General features: G+C 35.6%; 1 protein-coding gene across 2 annotated transcripts in view; it reads right to left on the reverse strand.

Moving 5' to 3' along the window:
* The window catches only part of IL1RAPL1 (interleukin 1 receptor accessory protein like 1), a 1,149,826-nt gene that overhangs the window by 463,326 nt on the left and 665,390 nt on the right, over positions 1-21,110 (reverse strand). For both annotated transcript variants that reach the window (XM_031445619.2, XM_064483316.1), the window contains one exon: positions 1,423-1,609. In XM_031445619.2, coding sequence (XP_031301479.1) covers positions 1,423-1,609 — 187 coding nt within the window. The remainder of the gene's footprint in view (positions 1-1,422; positions 1,610-21,110) is intronic.

Below are 21,110 nucleotides of genomic sequence, written 5' to 3' on the forward strand. Positions count from 1 at the left end.
TGTATGTGTGTGTGGTCTCTAGTATTTCAGCAAATTTTGAGATATTATTTGTAAAAAGTGAGAAAAAGTGCATGACTCTTAAGATCAACTTACTAGCAAACAGTCAAGAAACTGTATCTAGAAGCTGAATGTACACTTATGAGTACTAGTAAAAAATATTTGTTCTTCAAGACCTTGGGTCAAACTTCCCTAATACCTCTTCCCTTAGAGGAGATCATCAGGGCTTGCTTAGAGGCTGCCTGTGGAAAGCAGGCAAACCACAGAATCAGGGTAAGAAATACTCATACAATTAAAAACAGTAAAAGATAAAATTCATCTGCACAGGAACAAAAACAGTAGGACTAATATTTAAGGGCTATTTAACACTGTCAAAGATAGAAATCCAAGGGAAAAGTAAAAAACATTTCAACAGTTCCCTGGATGTTCGGAATACTCCATTGTTGACAGCAAGAATCAAAATTAAGTCATTTAGAAAAGGGCACTGCTAATACTGGAAAAATCCCTTAAAATTGTTAAAGATTTCTTTCGTGTTTCATTTCTGACAAGTTTTGAATTCATAAGCTATCAGTCACTCATGAGGGTCACACTCTGTATACTGATATTTGTGGATCTAGCTATTAAGAGGTCCAGCTTCCTAAATTCCCACTGCCAGTGAATTGGACAAAGCAAAGTTTACAATAGGAATCTTCAAAGCAAGGATAAAATATTCCCGGCAAATGTTCATAGCATCTATATTGCATTTTCCTGAGTACATTCAATAACAAAAATATCTTTTGATATAAATAAGTTGAAGAATATGTTCAAATCTTGAAATTCAGTGAAAGTCATTGATGTGACAGGAAGAACAGTGTTTGATAATTCCGCTTAAGCCTAAAGTTTCTTTTGGTTTTTAGAAGTTAATCTAACACTATTTTATAATGTTATAAATTTTCATCAGATTTTAAAAAACATGTATGCTTTTATATGAAACAGATTAGAATATGCACAAAGCTACTTCCATCAAACAGAATATTTCAATAAAACTAGTGTACCATTTTATCACAGAAGCTAGTCAATCCATTCTCTACTTGACTGGGGACATTTTGGACTGCTTATATAAAGAGTTTTGAAATGAATGCTTAATATATTTTAGTTCCTGAAAATATCACCACAGATTTTAATAGACTTGAAAGAATTATCTGCATAAACTAGAAACAAACATTAACGCAACAGCTTATTAAAGTGGACTAACAATACAAATATTAACTAGCATTTATCAAAGCTACTGGTTTAAAAACTTATAATGACCAGCACAACTTGCTGTATTTTAGGAAGGCAGAAGTGAACTATATCACACTCATTTAAATGTTTTAATCAAACTTGTCCTAGAATAAGATACATATTAATCTATTTATAAGCAACAAAATCATTCATAGTCCATACCTTATACCATAGGATTTCAGGTTCCCTGGTTGGTAGTAAAAAATCTTCTATGTCACGGCATGAAATTTCCTTGCTTTTGCTAAGTTCAGCTTTATCAAAGTACTTCATCTTGGAATTGTAGCAGAGTCCAGTGTCATTTTCACCCACTGTCAGTGAGATGGATACTTTCATACAGTAAGTGGAGTTTCTGTAACAAAGCAGAATAAATATGGTGGCCTGGTGTGAACAAAAAGCAAGTGCTGCCAAGGCAGTGTCTTTACTTCACTCAAAAAGAGGGAGAAAAAGAGAGAGAGAGGGAGAGCAGGACAAAAACTCTATTGATTAAATCATGTTATGTTATCATGGCTTATTCCACAGGGCTCTATCTTGCCATCCAGCTAAACCACACTTGGTTCTGTTAAACCATTTGTATATTTTTCATATGCTAGGGAAGAAAAGCTTTATATTATATTCAGGTTTTGTTTGAAAATATGTTTAATAGAGATTTTTGTATCTAGAAAATAAAAGTAATAAAGGAAAACTTAAGTCAAGAAAAAGAAGTCAAGCCTGGGTATAATTGTGCTAAAATTGTTAAACTCAACAGAGAAGTAGAAAAATGTAACTGACCTATTAAGCATAATGGAAGGATGGCTCAATTTACACAATACTTACTGGTTGTCTTGATAAGAGAAGAGATTTTCAATGAGTCTGGGTAGAAAACACTCTTGGATAAAAGTAGTGCTAAGTTACTATCTTTACAGATCTATATTCATTTGGGATCTGCAGTCCAGGTTGTGAGACAGGATAAACATAGTAATACATTATGTAAGGACAACACCATCCTGATAGACAAATTCTACAGAATCAATTCATTGGATTAGCATCTCATTTTACTCCCCGCTAGTTCCTAATCGGGTTTGTAATGGAATACATGAGAAGAGAAATCGTGTTTAGAAATCTCTTTGAAAGAGTGGGACCAAAGGAAGTTTGCCTATAAATTGTACAATTTTTCTTTGCTAATTTGTCTCCGGACATTCAATGAACAGTAATAATGTGAAAGGCTTTGTGCAAGCATTAAGAATAAAGAGAAGAATAAAATATCAGATTCAAGGTTTTCTAGAGAACTCTTCTTTTAAGAGCCCAGTGGCTTCCATATGTACATGGCCATCAAAGTCCCAGACTTGAGTTTTACTGCTCACTATCTCTACAACTTAGGGCAACTTATTTAATCCCTCTGAACCTCTCAGGTGGTGAGCAGAGACATTTGTCTAAGTACTAAATGTGATACTAAATCAAAATTTGCTTGGCCTTACCTAGGTGCTCAGTAATGTTGGTTCCTCTCTGCTCTGAATTGGTGCACATGGACCAGAGCCCCCAAGTCCTACTCCTTATTCAGCCAAGATACTTTGATGTTTAAGCAGCAACTTGATTTAGATTCTTGCTTTTTTAATGCTAATATGACATGATTAGAATGGCCAGAAAATAGCTAGGTTAGTAATGACATAATAAAAATATATATTTGGTCTTTTTTCCAGGTTCCGGTAAGAGATCTCCTAAAACTCTCAGAATCTCCTAAGTGGTATTTCTTGTATATTATTCATAAGGGATCCCTTTTGATCATACCTGAGTTTATGCTAATGAGTTAACTTAGGGTGGAGCTTCTAAATAGTCTCAGAATGGGGTTGGTCACCAGAAAGACCAAGGGATCAGAGAGTTAGAATTTTCAGCCCCACCCCCCTGAAATTCCAGGAAAGGGGAAGACATTGGAGACTGAGCTCCATAAAAGCTCTTGAACCAAAAGCCTTGCTTAGCTTCAGGATTAATGAATACATGGAGGTCCTGGGAGGGTGGAGCATCTGGTGAGAGCATGGAAGCTCTGTGCCTTGTCCCCCAGACCTTGCACACTTCTTACATCTGGCTGTTCATTTGTGTCCTTTGAAATATCCTTTGTAAATCATCAACAGTAAGTAAACTATTTTCCTGAGATCTATGAGCCATTCTAACAAATGATACAATCAGAGGAGGGGGTCGTGGGAATCTCTGGTTTACAGCTGGTCAGTCAGAAGCATAGGTGACAACCTGGACTTACAACTGGTATGTGAATTGTGTGTGTGTCAGAAGGTTGGAGTAGGGGCGGTTGTGTAGGATTCAGCCCTTAACCTGTGGGATCTGATGCTAAGTCCAGGTACATAGTGTCAGAACTGAATGGAATTGTAAGACATCCAGCTGGTGTTGAAGAACTGCTTGGTGCGGGAAAAACCCCACATATCTGGTGTGAGAAGAGTTAAGAGGAGAGGAGAAAAACAGAGTTTTCCATTACTGTTAGTTATTCAGCTTTATATTGAGTAAGAAAGAAAATTTCCACAAGTTATAATTTAGAACAATCGAATGTAGATTTCTCTGGCTTCGTATAATAGGTAGTCTGCAAGTGTATCTAAAATACTTAACAGGTGAAGTAATTAACCATTAAACAATGTCAAACAGTAACCTGAAAAAAGTCTTAAAAGAAAGTGCTCAGTTCCTCACAATCCAGAAGTGACTCACAAGTAAATAGCTGAAATTCAATGTGCTAAGTACTACAAAGGGGTATGTTTGACCACAGTAGTGTCAAAGAAAGAAACAAACAGACTTCATAAATTCTGATACCTGGTTATCTTAAAAAATGAGTAAGAATTTTGCAGTTTTTAAGAAAGGCTATTTCAGAGAACAGTATGCACAAAGGCTTGAAGGCATTAAACAACTTGGCATGTTTGAGGAATTGCAAATAATCTGGGGTGGCTCGATTATAAAGTAGTTATCAAGGAATAGCAGGAACTGAGACTGGAGAGGTGGGCAGGAGCCAGGCTGAACGTCATGTAAAACCACTGTAAAGAGTTTGGACTTCACACTGGGAAATGATGACATTTGGATTTTGGGAAGATTTTTCTGATTGCAGTGAGAAAACTGGATTGGATTGAAAGGAGGACTAAGAGCAGTGAGACAAATTAGAAAGCAACTGCATTCATTCAGGGAAAAAATGGCAACTCCAACAAAGGCAATGCCCACTGAGCTGGAAAGGAGGGATCACATTCAAAATACATTTAAGATATAGAATCACTGTGACACTGAAGAAGCAAAGGAAAGAGAGAGGCATACAAGATGATAAAGATTTTTTTTCTCAGATGAATTATATGAAAGGTAGAGTCAACTTTCAGCATGGAAAATACTGAAAAAGAAACAGCTTTGAAAGGAAAGAAACTGGCAAATTTTAGCTTGAGCTTCACACTCAAGAGGGAAAAAAAAATCCTCTTTGGGTCTGCCAGCAATATTGCTAGTGCATTATTTATTTATTTCACTCCAGTACAGACTAGAGTGTGCTCTTCCCAGGCTCATTTCAAGACAATTTTTTGCAGGAAAAATAATTAAGTTAAGCTATTAACTACCTTAGGATACACTCAAATGGGTCTTAAGAAAATATTCAGGTTTTAGAAAAATACTGGTATTTGCACAACACATTAGAAATCTTAAAGAACAGACTTTTCTCAGACGTAGATCGGTGAATTCTAATTTTGAACCTTCCACATAAATCTTTTAAATTCAAGAGTCTTCGGTTTTCTTTCTCATCAAACTACTGATTACTGTTGTCGGCTTTCCCACCCCTCCTTGTATCAAATATCAGGCCTTATTTTCTACAGGCACTTGAGAGAAGAGTAAGATCTCTAAAGGCCAACTACAGAGATTCAGATACCAGCCCAATCACTCATTACTTCTGAAATGAGGGAAAGTTACTTGACTCCTTAGGCTTCCATTTCCTTATTTGTACAAGGAGAAAATAACATTAAAGACCTCATAGGTTGTTGCAGGAATCAAGCATGTTAAAATACTTAAAGAGCTCAGAACAGTGTCAGTCTTCTAGCGAGTACTCCCCAAATGTTAGAGCTTATTATCAGTACTGTGTCCCTTTTCCCTACTTCCTTTAACTTTCCATTTTACAGTAAGGCTAAACAGTGTTTGTTTAGAAGGTGGGTTAAATAGACAATATGACCATGACAATGGCTTCAGTTTTTGGTGCTTAGTAAGTGTGAAGCACAAGACTCTAGATAGGTCCTTATATTTATCATCTGGGATATCTGATTGGACTGGACAAGAATGAGGAAAGTTGAAGAAAAATATGGACTCATCATCTCAGGCAGTCTCTCCTGCTCTTCTATAAATGCAACTGACCCCTCATTTTCAGAAAGTGGCTTCAGATGAGCACACTTAGGTGTTCTTATTTTCTTGTCTTTCATTCCCCAGCTTTGCGTGGTGACTGCTGATTTACAACCGTCTGGTAATGTCTGGAATTCCAGACTCCCCAGGATAGCACTATTTTCAAATTACTTTTGATGTTTTAATACTTGTTTACTGTTTCTGTTCATCAGGTGGTGATTTAAAAAGCTAAAAATAAAGCAGCATCCACTGAGTACTATAGTCCTATTTACCGAGAAAAGCTAACAGGAAGCAAGCAACTTATGACCCGTTAATAAACATATGATCCCCCTGAGAAGAATGACACACTCTCAAAGTAAAGAGTCCCATCCGCCACCATCAAATTTGCGGCATGACTGCCATGGTGCTGTGGCTCTCTGCAGTCAGGAAAACATGGTAGAATGGGGTAGATGGGTTAAGAATGCTCCTCCAGGATTTATGATAAAAATTATCAGCACACATGTACTCAGCTTCTACTGTTTATAACAGATGAGTTGTCATCTAGGCAAAAAGTTAAATCATTACTGCCAGTTCCAATGTTCATAAAATGGCTAGAGAGCAAGGATATGTATGTATATGGCGAAAACAGTTGCTCTTACCTGAGAGTCAATACTCATTTTTTTTCCAGTGAAGAAATAATAATACGATTTTTTTTAAAGTCTAGTTTCCTCTGGCCAAAGGTGACTCTGCAGTACACACCACATACACAAAATGTATTGTACAAACAACTTGGATGGATTTACTTCTTTCAACTTCCTGAGGTTACAGCAAAGGGACCCAAAGCCTGAAGAAGTCAATGGTTTGTCAAAGTTCTACTATCTAATTGGTGGCAGAGATGGAATTAGAATTCATATATCCTAACTTCTAATTCATTGGTCTCTTCTATATGCTACTGGAGGTAAGTAGTGTTGGGTTAGCACACATAAACTATATATATATATATATATATATATAGAGAGAGAGAGAGAGAGAGAGAGAGAGAGAGAGCGCGAGAGAGAGCGCATTGTTTACAATGAAAGAAAGTTAACTACTCTTAGCCCCTGATTCTATATTATTTTTAATATTATTTATATTATTTTACATTCTAGAATAGACGTCTACTGGAGAAAGGGAAAATATGCTCTATCTTGGATTTCTTTGAAAATGTAGGTCCTTAAAGTTCCCCCAATTCTCTAAGGACTGAAAGGAAGCAAGCAGCAGGTCTTAACGAAATACCACAGTTTCTTCAGCTCTTTCTACTATATACTTTCTACATACATACTGATTCTTGTAAAAGGATTGGCTTCTGAAAGGACTGGCTTAGGGTTCTGCCTTATAAAAGAGAAAGAAATCTGACCTTAAATCCAGTGCAAGTACTAGGGACTAACAGATATTTTTGGATATAATCAAGAAGCAAATCCATGACAGAAAAAAATATTAAAATGCCTTCTGTAAGTACAGTCTCTGGAAATCAAGACAGCGCACTGAAGTTCTCCACAGGTTCCTTAGCAATGTGCTATTTTGAGATAGAGAAAGGCTCTGAATTGGCATGCATGGGAGCTACCAGAGATTTTTAAATTTATCTTTTAAAGGATGACAACATTGCACAACTACAGATGGAGGAGTCGAAATTTGGGGAGTGCAGTCAGGAGGTAAGAAAGAAAAATATGTGTGAGAAGCGAAATTTTGTATATTACTTGATTAGCTGATTGAGCAGCATAAAAGCCATGTTATGCCATACCTAAGGGTAGCACAGTTTCAATTATTCTGTAATCATACCCACTATGCACATTAATGCATAGGATTCAGTGTCTCTCCACTCACAGAATTACCAGTAACACGATTGTTGAATATATCCTCTAATGGTAGCGTCACTAAACACTTGACCTGTGTATTATGTTAATTTTCAGGTATCTAGGGGAAATAATATTTCCATAATGCTTGGAATTCTTTCCCCATCTTATGAAGTTCTGAGAAAGACAAGATCAATGATTTTTGAGAATTAAGTTGTTCTACATTTCTGTGTTCTATACAGTTTAACATTCACTGGTCCTTTTTCAAGTCATAATCTTTATAAATAATTTTTGTAAAAATAAAAGCATAGATTATTTTTGAAGTGTCACAAACATTTGGACACTCAAAGGTAGCATAGAGGGATGGCGGATCTGAAAGTTCAGTTACTATAGAAGGGAGCAGAACTCAACTGTCTGGAAGGTGGCTCCTTAACCATCAATTTGACTGTAGTGTTTAATGATTCATTGTGAAAATAAAGTGTTGGGAATCAAAAATGTCAGGGTTAGACTGTGGAGGGAACATTTCACAGTTAAGCCTTAAATGCACTTTGATAGTATATATCTAATCTTAAAGCCTTGCAATTTTTTCTATCTTTAAAATTTTTTTTCTATCAGTCTTAAAGGTGATGCCTGAAGCTATGTGTGGGGCTCCTCTGTTACATCTTATCTTTCTAATACACACTATGCTTATAGCTACTGACACTAAATGTGAAACTTGTTTGGATTAGGTTTTCTTTTCAGAAGAGCTCTGGAGGATGTATTGATTTAACTGTGGTTGAAATCAGTCCTTGTAAAGATTAGAGTGAGAAAACTGAGCAATTGATAAGGCCTAAAAATGCCAGTTTATTGCCTTCTTGTTTGAAATTCTTCTTTTTTAAAAATTTAACTGGCAAATTGATCTATAATCAAATGATCTAATCTATGATCAAATTCATCCGTAATCTTCTGCTAACTAGAAATCCAAAATAATTATTTCCCTCTTTTTTGATGGAAAGTGACTTCTATAATTTTATCATTTAAAATTTTCTAGCCTAGTACTCCTGAAATATTAAACTTAAGGAGGCCTTGGTGTGGGAAATTCTAGGCCAGTATTTCTCTGCTCAAGTTATTCTTGGGTACAAGCACTTCAAACTTCACCACTATAGACCCCAAGGTCTGCTTCCAGACTTTTTCTTGAGGGAGAGAGAAAGAGGGAGAGAGGGAGAGCGGAGGAGAGGGAGAGAAGGAGAAAGAGAGGGGAAAAGCATGTCACTGAAGGAAGCTGAGGCTCAGGACATGAGCTCAAGGTCATATAAATCACAAATTTATTCAGGAATGTCTATGGCTGACCTACTCTATCGTTACCCATTTCATCCTTTATTTCCTTCATCACTATCACAATTTGTAATTACCTGTTTTCATTTATTTTGCTGCCTCCTCTGTTAATATGTATCCTTCTCATAAAATGTAAAATAAGAAAGTTAGCTGTATGCTGTTTGAGTTCTTAAAGGCGTATTTTTTAAACTGAGGTAAAAGTAACATAATACAAAATTAACCATTAACCATTTGAAAGTGCACAGTTGTAATTTTGTACATTCATTATGTTGTGCAGCCCTCACCTTTATCTAATTCTAAGACAGTCTCATCATTCCAAAAGGAAACCCATACCTGTGAGCAATCACTCCCCATTTCCCCATCCCCACAGCCCTTGACAACCACCAATCTGCATTCTGTCTTTATAGATTTGCTTATTTGGAATACTTCACATAAAAGGAATCATACAACATGTGAACTTTTGCATCTGTTTTCTTTCACTTAGCATAACATGTTCAAGATTCATCCATGTTGTAGTATGTATCTATACTTCATTTCTTTTTTTGGCTAAACAATAGCCCATTGTATGGATATATCACATTTAGTTGATTTGCGCATAATCTGACGGACATTTGGATTTGTTTTCACATTTTGGCTATTGCAAATAATACAGCTATGAACATTCATGTACAAGAATTTCTTTGAGTCTCTTCTTTCAATAATTCTGGGTACCTATCTAGGAGTGAAAATGTTGAACCATATGGTTATTCTATGCTTAACTTCTTAACGAATCAGGCACTTGAAAATATCTCTTAAGCTCTTTCCCCCTTTCTGAACACCTCAGTTTCTCCTGGCACGTGGAGAATAATTCATTATAGGAATGTGGTCAGTGACAGCAAATTGAAACTAAGGGCTTAAGAAGCCTAATGATTTTCAGAAGTGTCTAGGACAGTGCCGGGCACATCGAAGGCACTCTCAGTAAGTATTTGTTAAATGAATGAATGCATGAAATATTAATGGATAAACAGTTTTGATTACATTTCATTTTTGCGTATTTCCTCTAAATAACCCTCTCCTATACTCCACCATACTAGTTTTTACCTTCTTTCCTTGTATTCTTATTTGACATAGCACACACTTCTTGACAGTGGATGTGGCAAGCAAATGTCTCTTCCAGGCCTGGCAAAAATTACAGCACAGCTGTAAAGATTTCCTGGCACTGAACAGCTACCTGTAATCATCTGATTATCTCCTTCCACCCTGCACACAACAGACCTTCTTAGTGTAGTTGCCGTTCTTGATTCAAAAGCTAAGGGAAAGGGAGGATAAATGTGTAAGCCACATTTGGGGCAGTTGCAAATCACTTTTTCTCTCCCAGTATCATCACATAGGCAGTGTTTTCTAAAGTGACTGTAACAGTTCCTGTACTATTAAATCTTACTCCTGCGCTGTTGCGGAAAAGAGGTGACATAGGATTTAGACGCGTGGCTAATCCTGCACCCCACCCTCATTTTATGACCAAAAAATTCAAGGAAACTTCCAACAGAGTAAAATAAAATGTATACTGAGCTTTAAAGAAGACAGAGAACTACCAGAGTTTAATGAAATTTTACCCATTTACAAATAGATCTTTCAGAGTTAGATTAATTTTTTGAAATTTAAAAACATACTTTTTTTCCCCTACTATATATAAACCAAATCTGGACTATGTCAGCAAATAGCCATGATAATCAGTGATTTTTTTCTACTAATATTTCTCTAAATATTTTTGAATATAATAATGGCATATGCTTTATTCAGTATTACTTTGAAGGTCAATATTTCCTAATAACAGCTTTGCTTTCCTTGACTTCAAAATAAAAATATAAGTGATAAATAAAATCAACTGTGAAGATGATAAATAACCTTAATTATAATGGACATTTATATCATACACTTAATTACTTGGAGAAGACAAAAACTGAATGTATTCCATAAAATTCACAGAGGTGCATATCTCTGGACTCTGGAGACTGGTGCAAATTTAAAAATATAATGTTTACCAAAATCACAGTTTCATGTAAAGAGTGACCTCTTTGAACTTAGCATATTTAGAATGTGGCCCAAACTGCAGACACAAAGAAGACAGAAAAGCGTATCTATCAGGAAAACAATTCCTCACGCAAGAAAGGTTTGCTGGAAATAGAAATGGAAGCTAGAAATGCTCCCTGAAGAAGATATTGGCAGCCACTTTCCTGAATTTATATGTTCATAGCCCCAGCTGAGTGCTCCAATTTGAAGGTAACATGTGAGATCTTGCTTGCTTTTCCATCCCTTTCTAACATATTTTTCAAGTCTTTCTCCTCCTTTTCTCCTGTTATGGCTTGAGGTAGTTTCATTCTACATAAACTCAGCATATCACCTCTTAGAGCTTTCACAGAAAAGGCACGCCATTTCACAAAAACAAAACCAAACAAGCCCAGCAAGGGACACTCAACATAATATAGGAATAAATATATTAACTATCATTTATTAGAATAGTGAATTAAATATCACTTATTGAGCATTTATAATCTATTCCTTCAGTCAATATACATTTACTGAGCAAAGGCTATGTGCTTGGCCCAGCTGGGGATAAAGCAGTGAATAAACTAAGTACTTGGTTTTATGGCATGTACAGTCTATGGAGAGGAAATGGGAGAAAGAATACTGTGCAAAAATCTTTATACAATACTACTTCGCACCCATTAGGATAGCTATTATTTAAAAAAAAAAAAAAAGGAAAACTACAAGTTCTGGCAAGGATATGAAGAAACTGGAACCATTGTGCATTGCTGGTGGGAATGTAAAATGGTGCAGCTGCTGTGGAAAACCCATTTGGTAGTTCCTCAAAAAGTTAAACACAGAATTACCATATAATCCAGCAATTCCACTCCTATGTATATATGTAAAAGAACTGAAAGTAGGTACATAAACAAATACTTGTACACCAATATTCATAATACTGTTACTCACAAGAGCCAAAGGCAACAACTCAAATGTCCACCAAAAGATGAAAGGATAAACAAAATGCAGTAAATACATACAATAGAATATTATTTACACTTTAAAAGGAATGAAATTTTGATACATGTTACAACATGGACGAAGCTTGAAAACATTATAAGTGAGACACAAAAGGATAAATATTGTCTGACTCCGTTTATATAATGTACCTATAATAAGCAAGTTCATAGAGATAAAAGTAGAAGTTACCCTTGGCTGGGGGAGAGGAAGGAATGGGGAGTTATTGTTTAATGGGTAGAGTTTCTGTTTGGGATGATGAAAAATTTCTGGAAAATAGGTAGTAGTGAGCAACACTGTGAATGTAATTAATGCCACTAAATTGTACAATTAAATTTTATGCTATGTCTTTTACAACAATAAAAAAATTAAATTTTACACTTTACATGGTTGACTCTCATGGTATGTGAATTATATCTCAATAAAGCTATTCATAAATCCTTGTATGCATTATCTCATTTAATCTACCTCTATGTAAGCTCATTTTACCCTCTCACTTTAAATACCAACTCTACATTTTGTCTCCTGTGTTTGTATATCCAGCTGTGACCTCTCTCTGAACTCTAGATTTATATATCTAGTTGCTTATTTATCATACTTATTTGAAATAGAAAAAGTTACTTCCCACAAATAAATCTTTATTTTTACCCTTAAATCCACTCTTGCCTAGTCTCCCTTATCTCACTGATAGCCACACCATTCACCTAGTTGCTCAAGCAAAACAGGTAGAAATTCTTTGAAACATTAGTCTTACCCCAATGGAACCAGCATGATGCCATTGGGGGGATGACAAAAACTCAATAATTAAGGTAAATAAGATTTCAATGCAATATTTAATAAAATCAAATTAATACAAAAAAATCCATGGAAACAATAAAGGCTTATAATCTTTTAGTGTACCACTCTGTTTTACATTTATCATATCAATTACCACTAATTGATACTTTCTTGATTTTATTTCTTTATATAGGTATATATTTTATCTTCCATATGGTGTAAGTACCATGAAAGAAGGAGTCTTATCTGTCTTGTTTAACTTTATTCCCAAAATATGTCCTCCATGTCCCAGGCCCTCCTGCCAACTGACTTTAAGGTGGGTTTTTCCAAGAGAGGACCTGTTGTTTCAGCTTCTGGATCTGGTAACATCACTTCCTTCATCTCTTTTCCCTCCAGACCTAGGAGTGGTTTTGGCTTACTGCTGTTGCTAACCCCTGGATTGCCTATGTCCTGCCATTTCAGGTCTTCTAACAAATTTATAGCCCATTCCCCATATTAAATTACCCCTACTTAACTGATTGTAATGAATTTGCTTTAGCTGACTAGCTCCTGGCCAATAAAATAGTTTAGGAAGCAAATATCTGAGTGTTTAATCTACATTGTACATAAATCCGTCAAAGTCTCCCAGGTGGTTAAAAAAGAGGTAAACAAATTGTATTCCTACATTGGCAAATATTATATATAATACTCTTTAAACATGGCACACTTATTAAGGTGCTTTTGCATTTTCCTATCTATGATGAAAGCCTTTCGTTCGTATATCTAAAGCAAAAAAGGGAGAAAAGAATTGAACTGTGAGTTAATTTAACTTAAAGGCAGAATTGGACTGTCTTGAGAAGAGACTTTTTTATTCTATAAGATTTATGTACATTTCACAATTGGTTTCTTTTCAGTACTTTTTAAGGCAATTTTAGTATCAGTTCCAGTCAAAAATAATTTTTAGGTTTTTCTGACTAGAAAGAAGAGTCATTAATCTGAATCATCCACAATTCAGTAAAAGAACAAATGGTTTAAATACCAGAAATCTAATAACATTACTTGGTAAAAATAGACCATTTTCTTTTTTTCTGAAAATGGTCTAATGAATTGTATTTCTCTACAAGTATAAACACTGTTAGAATGTGACAATTATACTACAGATTTTTGTCAACAAAGCATGGAGGAATAAAATACCTTAACTTTGCTGTCAGAACAAAATGCCATAGAGTGATGTTAGACATATGATTCAAAGTATTAAAAACAAAACATGAGTGAGTCTAATCTTTATCAAAATGTGACAAAGAATACAAGAAAAAGAGGATGTTTCCAAGAGCAGACGAATCCACTAACAAGCTGTGTGACCATAGAGAGTAACCTGTCTTCCCTGAACTTCAGTTACCTGATCATAAAATTGTAAGGATACGAACCTCATAGAGTTGTTGTCAGAAGTAAGAAACATCATGATATAAACATACTTTGTAATGACAAAATGTCACAGAATATGTTTCGCTTCTATTACTGTTATCTGCAGTGATGGTTTAACCCCTTAGACTGTCAACCTCACTGCCTTTCTGGAATCTTCTCACTTTTGCCTGATGTTGTTCCATATACTCTTCATTATTCATAATATTTCACCACTGGCTAACTATGAAATTTATATCAAGGTCACCACTTTTTAAAAGCTTAATCGCTTTTCCAGCAGCACCTCATAAAAGAGATAAATCACATAGCTCTTTATATTAATCTCCTTATCCTACTGCAAATATAGCCTTCTTCTAATTCTGTTCTCCAGATTCAACTTTTCATTTTTACAGAAAAGCTCAATAGGAATAGAACATCCTTTCTGGGAGTAAACTCCTATACATTTGAAATTCAGTTAAACTTGTCTCGTATTATTGCCAGAAAGAGCTGCAGTTGATGTGAAGGCATCCCTCCATGCAGTAGGAGGGAGAAAAATAAATAAATAAAACACCATGAATGATGGCTTGTTATTAGCTCTGTCCTCTTTTCTCAGTTTTAGATGGATGAATCATCAAGGGGATTCCAGAACTGGATAGTTAAATATTTGAAGATGTCAACAAAGAACAGACATTTTGAAATTCAGGATTTTCAGAAGCATGGATCATGTGAAAAACACTTATCCCTAGCCAGAGGGGAGGTGGAATAATTACACGAGAGATGTTGTAACGGTCAGCTGTCAAAATACTTTCCTGTCAATTCTATAAGATTATTTCTCATGTTCTCACAGGAAACAACTGTTACAAAGAATTGAAAATGGCTCTATTGCATGCATGATTTCCAGTTACAAAATCTGTTTCTTCCTTAAAAGTCCATTATGATAATAACAAGTGAAAAAAAGGAGAGAGAACTCTTACGGAATGGAGGAACTCAACCATATTATATTCAGTCTTATTGGGATACAGGGTTTTCCCAAATTATTCTTTATACACATGAAAAATATCATAATGATTAACCAGACATCTTTTCCTTGAGTATTTTCTCAAAGCTACAATTTATGCATCAGCATTGTAATCATTTCCACTCTCAAAACCTTTCTGTTTACTAGTCTATTAAATACAATTGTAATTGACCACTTTGGTGGCTAATTTGCAAAAGCTATTACACTGCTTCTGGCTTCTGGTTTTCTTTACTAATATGGATTTATTTGGAATCCAAATTGTACAAAGCATCACTGCACAGTTTGACTTTGCAGTTACTGATGTTTTTATTTACCACTTATTATGTCTATAATATATAAAACGCAAAACATAAATAAGTCATTAATTTGAATTGTGGCTTTGGGTATGTTAGTTTCTCATTTGTCGAATAAAGTTCACATGATGGCTTACATCCTTTCCCAAAATTCCAAAATAACATTATTGTTAATATAATTATGCAAGTTATATTTGCCTAATCCATGAGTGCATTATTGAGAGATTTTACACAGAGGTATTCTTTGTTCATGTGCAGGGGTGTGTCCTTTGTGTCTACCTATGACTTAACTCTTTCCTTTCACTAATAAAAATATTTCAGTGGTAGTGTAAACTACTCTCCTCACTTTCTCAACAGAGACTCATCCTTTTCTCTACTATGGTCTCAGTTTCCTCATCAGTATATCTAAGAAAATGTTGTTACACGGGTTATCAATAACCTGGCTTTCAATCATCATCTGGTTTGAGCACAATATGACATTTAATTTCATTTATGTCCATTCACTTTGAGTTTTTATTAAAGGGTATTTCCCTGGTTTTCCTTTTGTGCCTTGATTGATTCTCTCATGTCCCCTTAAATGCCAGGATTTCCCAAGGTTTTTGTCCTTGCTATTCATTTCCTCTTAAGTGCTTTTATGTTCCCAAGTGATATTCAGAATGAAATATTGCTGCCTGGACTGATGGATCACAGTTGTGTGCTGGTGGTGTACACAGTAACAGAGCAAATGTTGAACTTTAAAAAAAAAAAGTTGAAACATAAATAAATTAGTGAGTATATGCCAGTGGTGGAAAATTCCCATTTATGAGCTCCAGCCATCCTGAAGCCAATCCTGGGGGCAAATCTTATTACCGGGTTCTTTGTTATCCATAGAAATTGGACCAATTAACACCTCAACAACTATGTTTGAGACTGCTTGTTTCCTCACACCTTCAACTAACCTAGTAAGCTACAAAGTGCTTTCATCTATGACAATCTAATAGGTAAAACTACAGTATTTTATTTTAGTCTTAAATTGCAATTCTGTTATTTGTGATGTTGACTATTTTTCATATACTTAAATAGTACTTGTATTCCTTATTTTGTAGACTGTCATCTTGATTTTTTTTCCTCTTGAGTTAATGATCTGATTTTCATTAATTTGTAGGAGGCCTTTGAGGCCAAACTCTAAGATGGGAAATACTAAGAAATAATTTGAGACCAGGTAGATAAGAGCACTGCTTGCTGGGAAATCAAAAGAAAGGACCATACAAAGAGCACAGGACCAGAGGTGGTCATCCCTTCTCAGTAAGAGTGAAATAACTTTGAGAGGAAACATGTCCTTTGAAGACTTAGTGGTGAAGGGAAAAAAAGGAACTGAATGAAGATAAGGGGCTCTAATGAAAGAAGATTGTGACATAGAATCAGAAGAAATCAGACTTTCTGAAAAAAAAATGACTTAAACATAAGACAGGATACAGTGGACCTCCTGGAAGAGAATATGTGCGGAACGTTGTCTGACATACATCTCGGGGGTGTTCTCCTGGGGCAGTCTGCCCAGGCAACAGAAATGGGGGCAGGAATGGACGAATGGAACCTAACTGGGCTTGCGGACTTCTGCACAGCGAAGGAAAGCATGAGTAGGACAAGGGGACAACCTACAGAATGGGAGAAAATTTCTGCAAATGAGACCAACAAGGGCTTGATCTCCAGAGTGTATGGGTAGCTCATACGACTTAATAAGAAAAAAACAAACAACCCAATCCAACAGTGGGCAAAAGACCTAAGAAGGCAGTTCTCCAGAGAGGAAATGCAGGTGATCAATGGGCACATGAAAGAATGCTCTGTGTCACTAATTGTCAGAGGAATGCAGGTCAGAGCTGTGGTGAGGTGTCGCCTCGCACCGGTCGGGGTGGTCATCATTCAGAAGTCTACGGATGACAGGTGCTGGAAAGGCTATAGAGAGGGGGGAACCCTCCTACGCTGCTGGTGAGAGTGTGGTTTGGTGCAGCTGCTGTGGAGAACAGTATGGAGATTCCTCGGGGGACTGGGAATAGACTTACCATATGACCCAGGAATCCAACTCCTGGGCATATATCCAGAAAGAGCCCTACTTCAAAATGACACCTGCACCCTAATGTTCATATCAGCACTATTTACAATAGCCAAGACATGGAAGCAGCCTAAATGTCCATCAACAGATGACTGGATAAAGAAGAGGTGGTATATTTATACAATGGAATAGTCTTCAGCCATAAAAACTGACAACATAACGCCATTTGCAGCAACATGGATGTTCCTGGAGAATGTCATTCTAAGTGAAGTAAGCCAGAAAGAGAAAGAAAAATACCATATGAGATCACTTATATGTGGAATCTAAAACAAAACCAAACAAAACATATATACAAAACAGAAACAGACTCATAGACATGGAATACAAACTTGTGGTTGCCAAGGGGGCCGGGGGTGGGAAGGCACAGACTGGGATTTTAAAATGTAGAATAGATAAATAAGATTATACTGTATAGCACAGAGAAATATACACAAGATCTTATGGTAGCTCACAGCGAAAAAAAATTTGACAATGAATATGCATAGGTTCATGCATAACTGAAAAATTGTGCTCTACATTGGAATTTGACACAACATTGTAAAATGACTATAACTCAATAAAAAATGTTTCAAAAAATAAAATAAAATGTACAATTTGTTACATAATATCACCACAACCACAACTAAAAATGGCATCATAATGGCAGCAAAATAAGGTGATCTTGAAATATGAAATCAATTAAGCCATGCAATCCCCCTACCCTAGCCCCTTCAAAGTGTCTTCTATTATTGGTTCAGGAGCGGAAAAGCCCAAAAAATGAAAATTCAGTGGATAAAACCACTGCAAAACACTTCTGCACACATACATGTCCACACTTGCACAAAGCAGAAGGAAATTTTAACTTGACACTCCAACAGGAATTTTATACTTAAATAATCAATTGCAGAATTGGAAGAAAACTATGAATCATAAACTCTTTTTAAAACTTCAAAGACAGAAGAACAAACAACATGAAGATATGAAAAGAGAGCTAGTCAAACTCAGGAGAGACAGGAAATGAACAAGAATTAAACTACAAAGTGCCTATGGTAGGCAGAATTTCTAAAATGGCCAGTGAAGGATGGTCCACTCTAATTCTCAGAACATGTAGAAACGGTGAGTTAGCATTCTTGTTATTATGGGACGTTTTGTGGCACCATGACTTAGTCATCCTGGATTATCCACATATGCCCATAAAGGCATAGAGCTTTCTCCAGCTGGTGGCAGAAGAGGAAGTCAGAGACATGTGGAGCATAAAAAGGATTCAACATGTCATCACTGGCTTAAGGATGGAGGAAGACACTTGCCAAAGAATGTGAGCAGCTTTTAGGAGCTTAGAGTGACCCCTGACTGACAACCAGCCAAAAAAAAAAAAAAAGTGAGGGGGAACCTTAGTCTTATAACAAGAATCTGAATTTGGCCAACTACTGGAATGAGCTTGCAAGTGGATTCTTTCCCAGATCCTCCAGTTAAGAGCCCATCCCAGACAAACTTGACTTTGGACTTATGAGACCAAACTGAGCATGCTTTGTATTTTGACTTGCAGAACTATGAGGGAAAAAACAGGTGTTATTTTAAACCACTAAGTTTATGGCAATTTGTTATGGCAACAATACAAAACTCATAGAGTTCCCAAGGGAGAAGAGGTATAAACATAATTAGCACAGGGTCATAAAGGATAGAACAGGAAAGAGACAATAAAATAAAATAATATAAAAAGCTTTAGAAAGAACATGACAGAAAAGGCAGAAGAGATTATCCAACATACTTATAACAGAAATCCATAAAGGGGAAAAAAAGCATATCAAAGGAAGAGAAGAAATATTTTAAGACAATAATTCAAAAAAACTTTGCTGAAATAAAAGCTCTGAATTTACATATTATAAAGACCCATGATGTACCCAGGAACACCGACAAAGTATGGTCAATTCCACGAAATAGCTTAGTAAAACGATTACACTTTAAAAATGAAGAAAATGTCCTCTGAACCTTCAGAGAAAAAGGCCAAGTTGCTTACATAAAGAAAACACAAAGCACAACAAAAGCAGAGCACCAAATTCAAGAATCTAAAGGAAAGGACAGTATGAGCCAAGAAGAAACAGTATCTCAGAAAATACTATACATACAAATAAGAGAATGAGAATTTTACAGAAAAGGTGAAGAAAGATTTGCAGAAATTTTGGTAGTAAGCATACTTAATTGAAAACCTGGAACTAAAATAATGGCAGTATTAAGGTTGGAGGAATGATGCATTAATGGTGTTTGTTCTGCTAAAGTAGAAATAACATGACTAAAAAGTGCAAAGAGAAGGAAGAAAGGAACACAGAGTAAAATGATTCATTAGCACATAGGTGGGAATTAAAATATTCTTTAGAGTTGACATTATAGTACAAACCTAAGAAAAAAGAGGACTGAATAATTACATAAAGGTATTAGTATAAAGATAACTTATGAAAACCAAAAAAAAAAAAAAGACAAAATACCAAATAGAATGGCAGAGCTGTAGGATCTCTTTTTATTAAGGACATTAGAACTTTTTGAAGTATACTGCCAATATTTTCCCCCAGTTTGTTATTTACCATTTAATTTTATTTTGTTTACCATGCAGGTTGTTTTTTATTCTTTTGTAGTAACTGTATCAATCTTCCATTTTATACTTTCTGGATTTTGTTTCTTTTAGAAAGACCTCCTCCACTCTGCAATTATATAGATTTTTAAAATTCTCCAATATTTTCTTCTAGTAGTTTTACAGTGTCATCATTGATTCATTTACTTTTACAGAATTGGTAAGAAAGACAAAGGTATATATTTTTTCAAACAGATTCATTTTTTTGCCAATATCACTAAGTGAAAACAAACTTTTCTCTGCTGACATGTGATGCCACTCTTATTGTATAACTTCTGTGTTTGGGGAATTGTCTCTTAGATCAACTGTTCAATGCACCAGGAAGATACTGTTTAATATTATATAGGTAAGGCAGTCTCTTAACATTACTTATTAGTTACAATAACTTCTTCACTGTCCTTGGTGCTTATTTTTCTGTAAACTTTAGAACTATATTGACTGATTCTAATGGGCAGCAGCTTCATGAATGATTTGTTTTGCTTCTAAGTAATTTATGCAATACATTTGTGAAAAAAAACTCCAAAATATACATGTTATCTTGAGATGATATCCTGTTGGGCACCTGCCACTAAGTTTCCTATCAATGTTTCCAAATACTCTTTGGCTTTTAGGGGTAGCTTGGTAGGAAAATGGAAAGAGGTCAGGCTTTGGAGTCAGAAACATATTTATACATTGCTTCAACTGTTTACCATTCTGTAACCTTGTTACTGTTAGCCTGTTACTTAAGTTGGTTGAATATCAGTTTCTTCATTTGAAAAGTGAGAATAAAAATGTCTGTGTTGCAAATTTCCTGGAATATTAGATAAACCGTATTTTGAATAATTCTGAAATATGCCTGACTCTTAGTGGGAACTCTCTGGAAATAACTTCAAATATATGTTGACAACTTCATCTATAGCTTCAATCTAGAGTTCTCTCCTAACTTCAGAATTGCCATGGCTTGATTCCATTTATTTATCTGGTAAATTTCTATTCATCCTCTAAGAAAGCTCAACTATCACCTCCTTTGGTAATAGTTTTTCTCATGTCTCCATGTTTAGCACTTCCTCTCCTTTATCGATCTGTCCAAAAGTCTATGATTTGTGGTGTATTCTATTTATCTGATTACTTATTTGCCTCCCCAAGGAAACTGTGAACTCCTCCACAGCAAGTCACTGGTCACTGGTTCTACTGTCTCAATTCTAACATATTAGTCCCTTATAATCATCCTGAC

Source organism: Camelus dromedarius, chromosome X (assembly GCF_036321535.1).
Source record: "Camelus dromedarius isolate mCamDro1 chromosome X, mCamDro1.pat, whole genome shotgun sequence".
NCBI classification, from domain to species: domain Eukaryota; kingdom Metazoa; phylum Chordata; class Mammalia; order Artiodactyla; family Camelidae; genus Camelus; species Camelus dromedarius.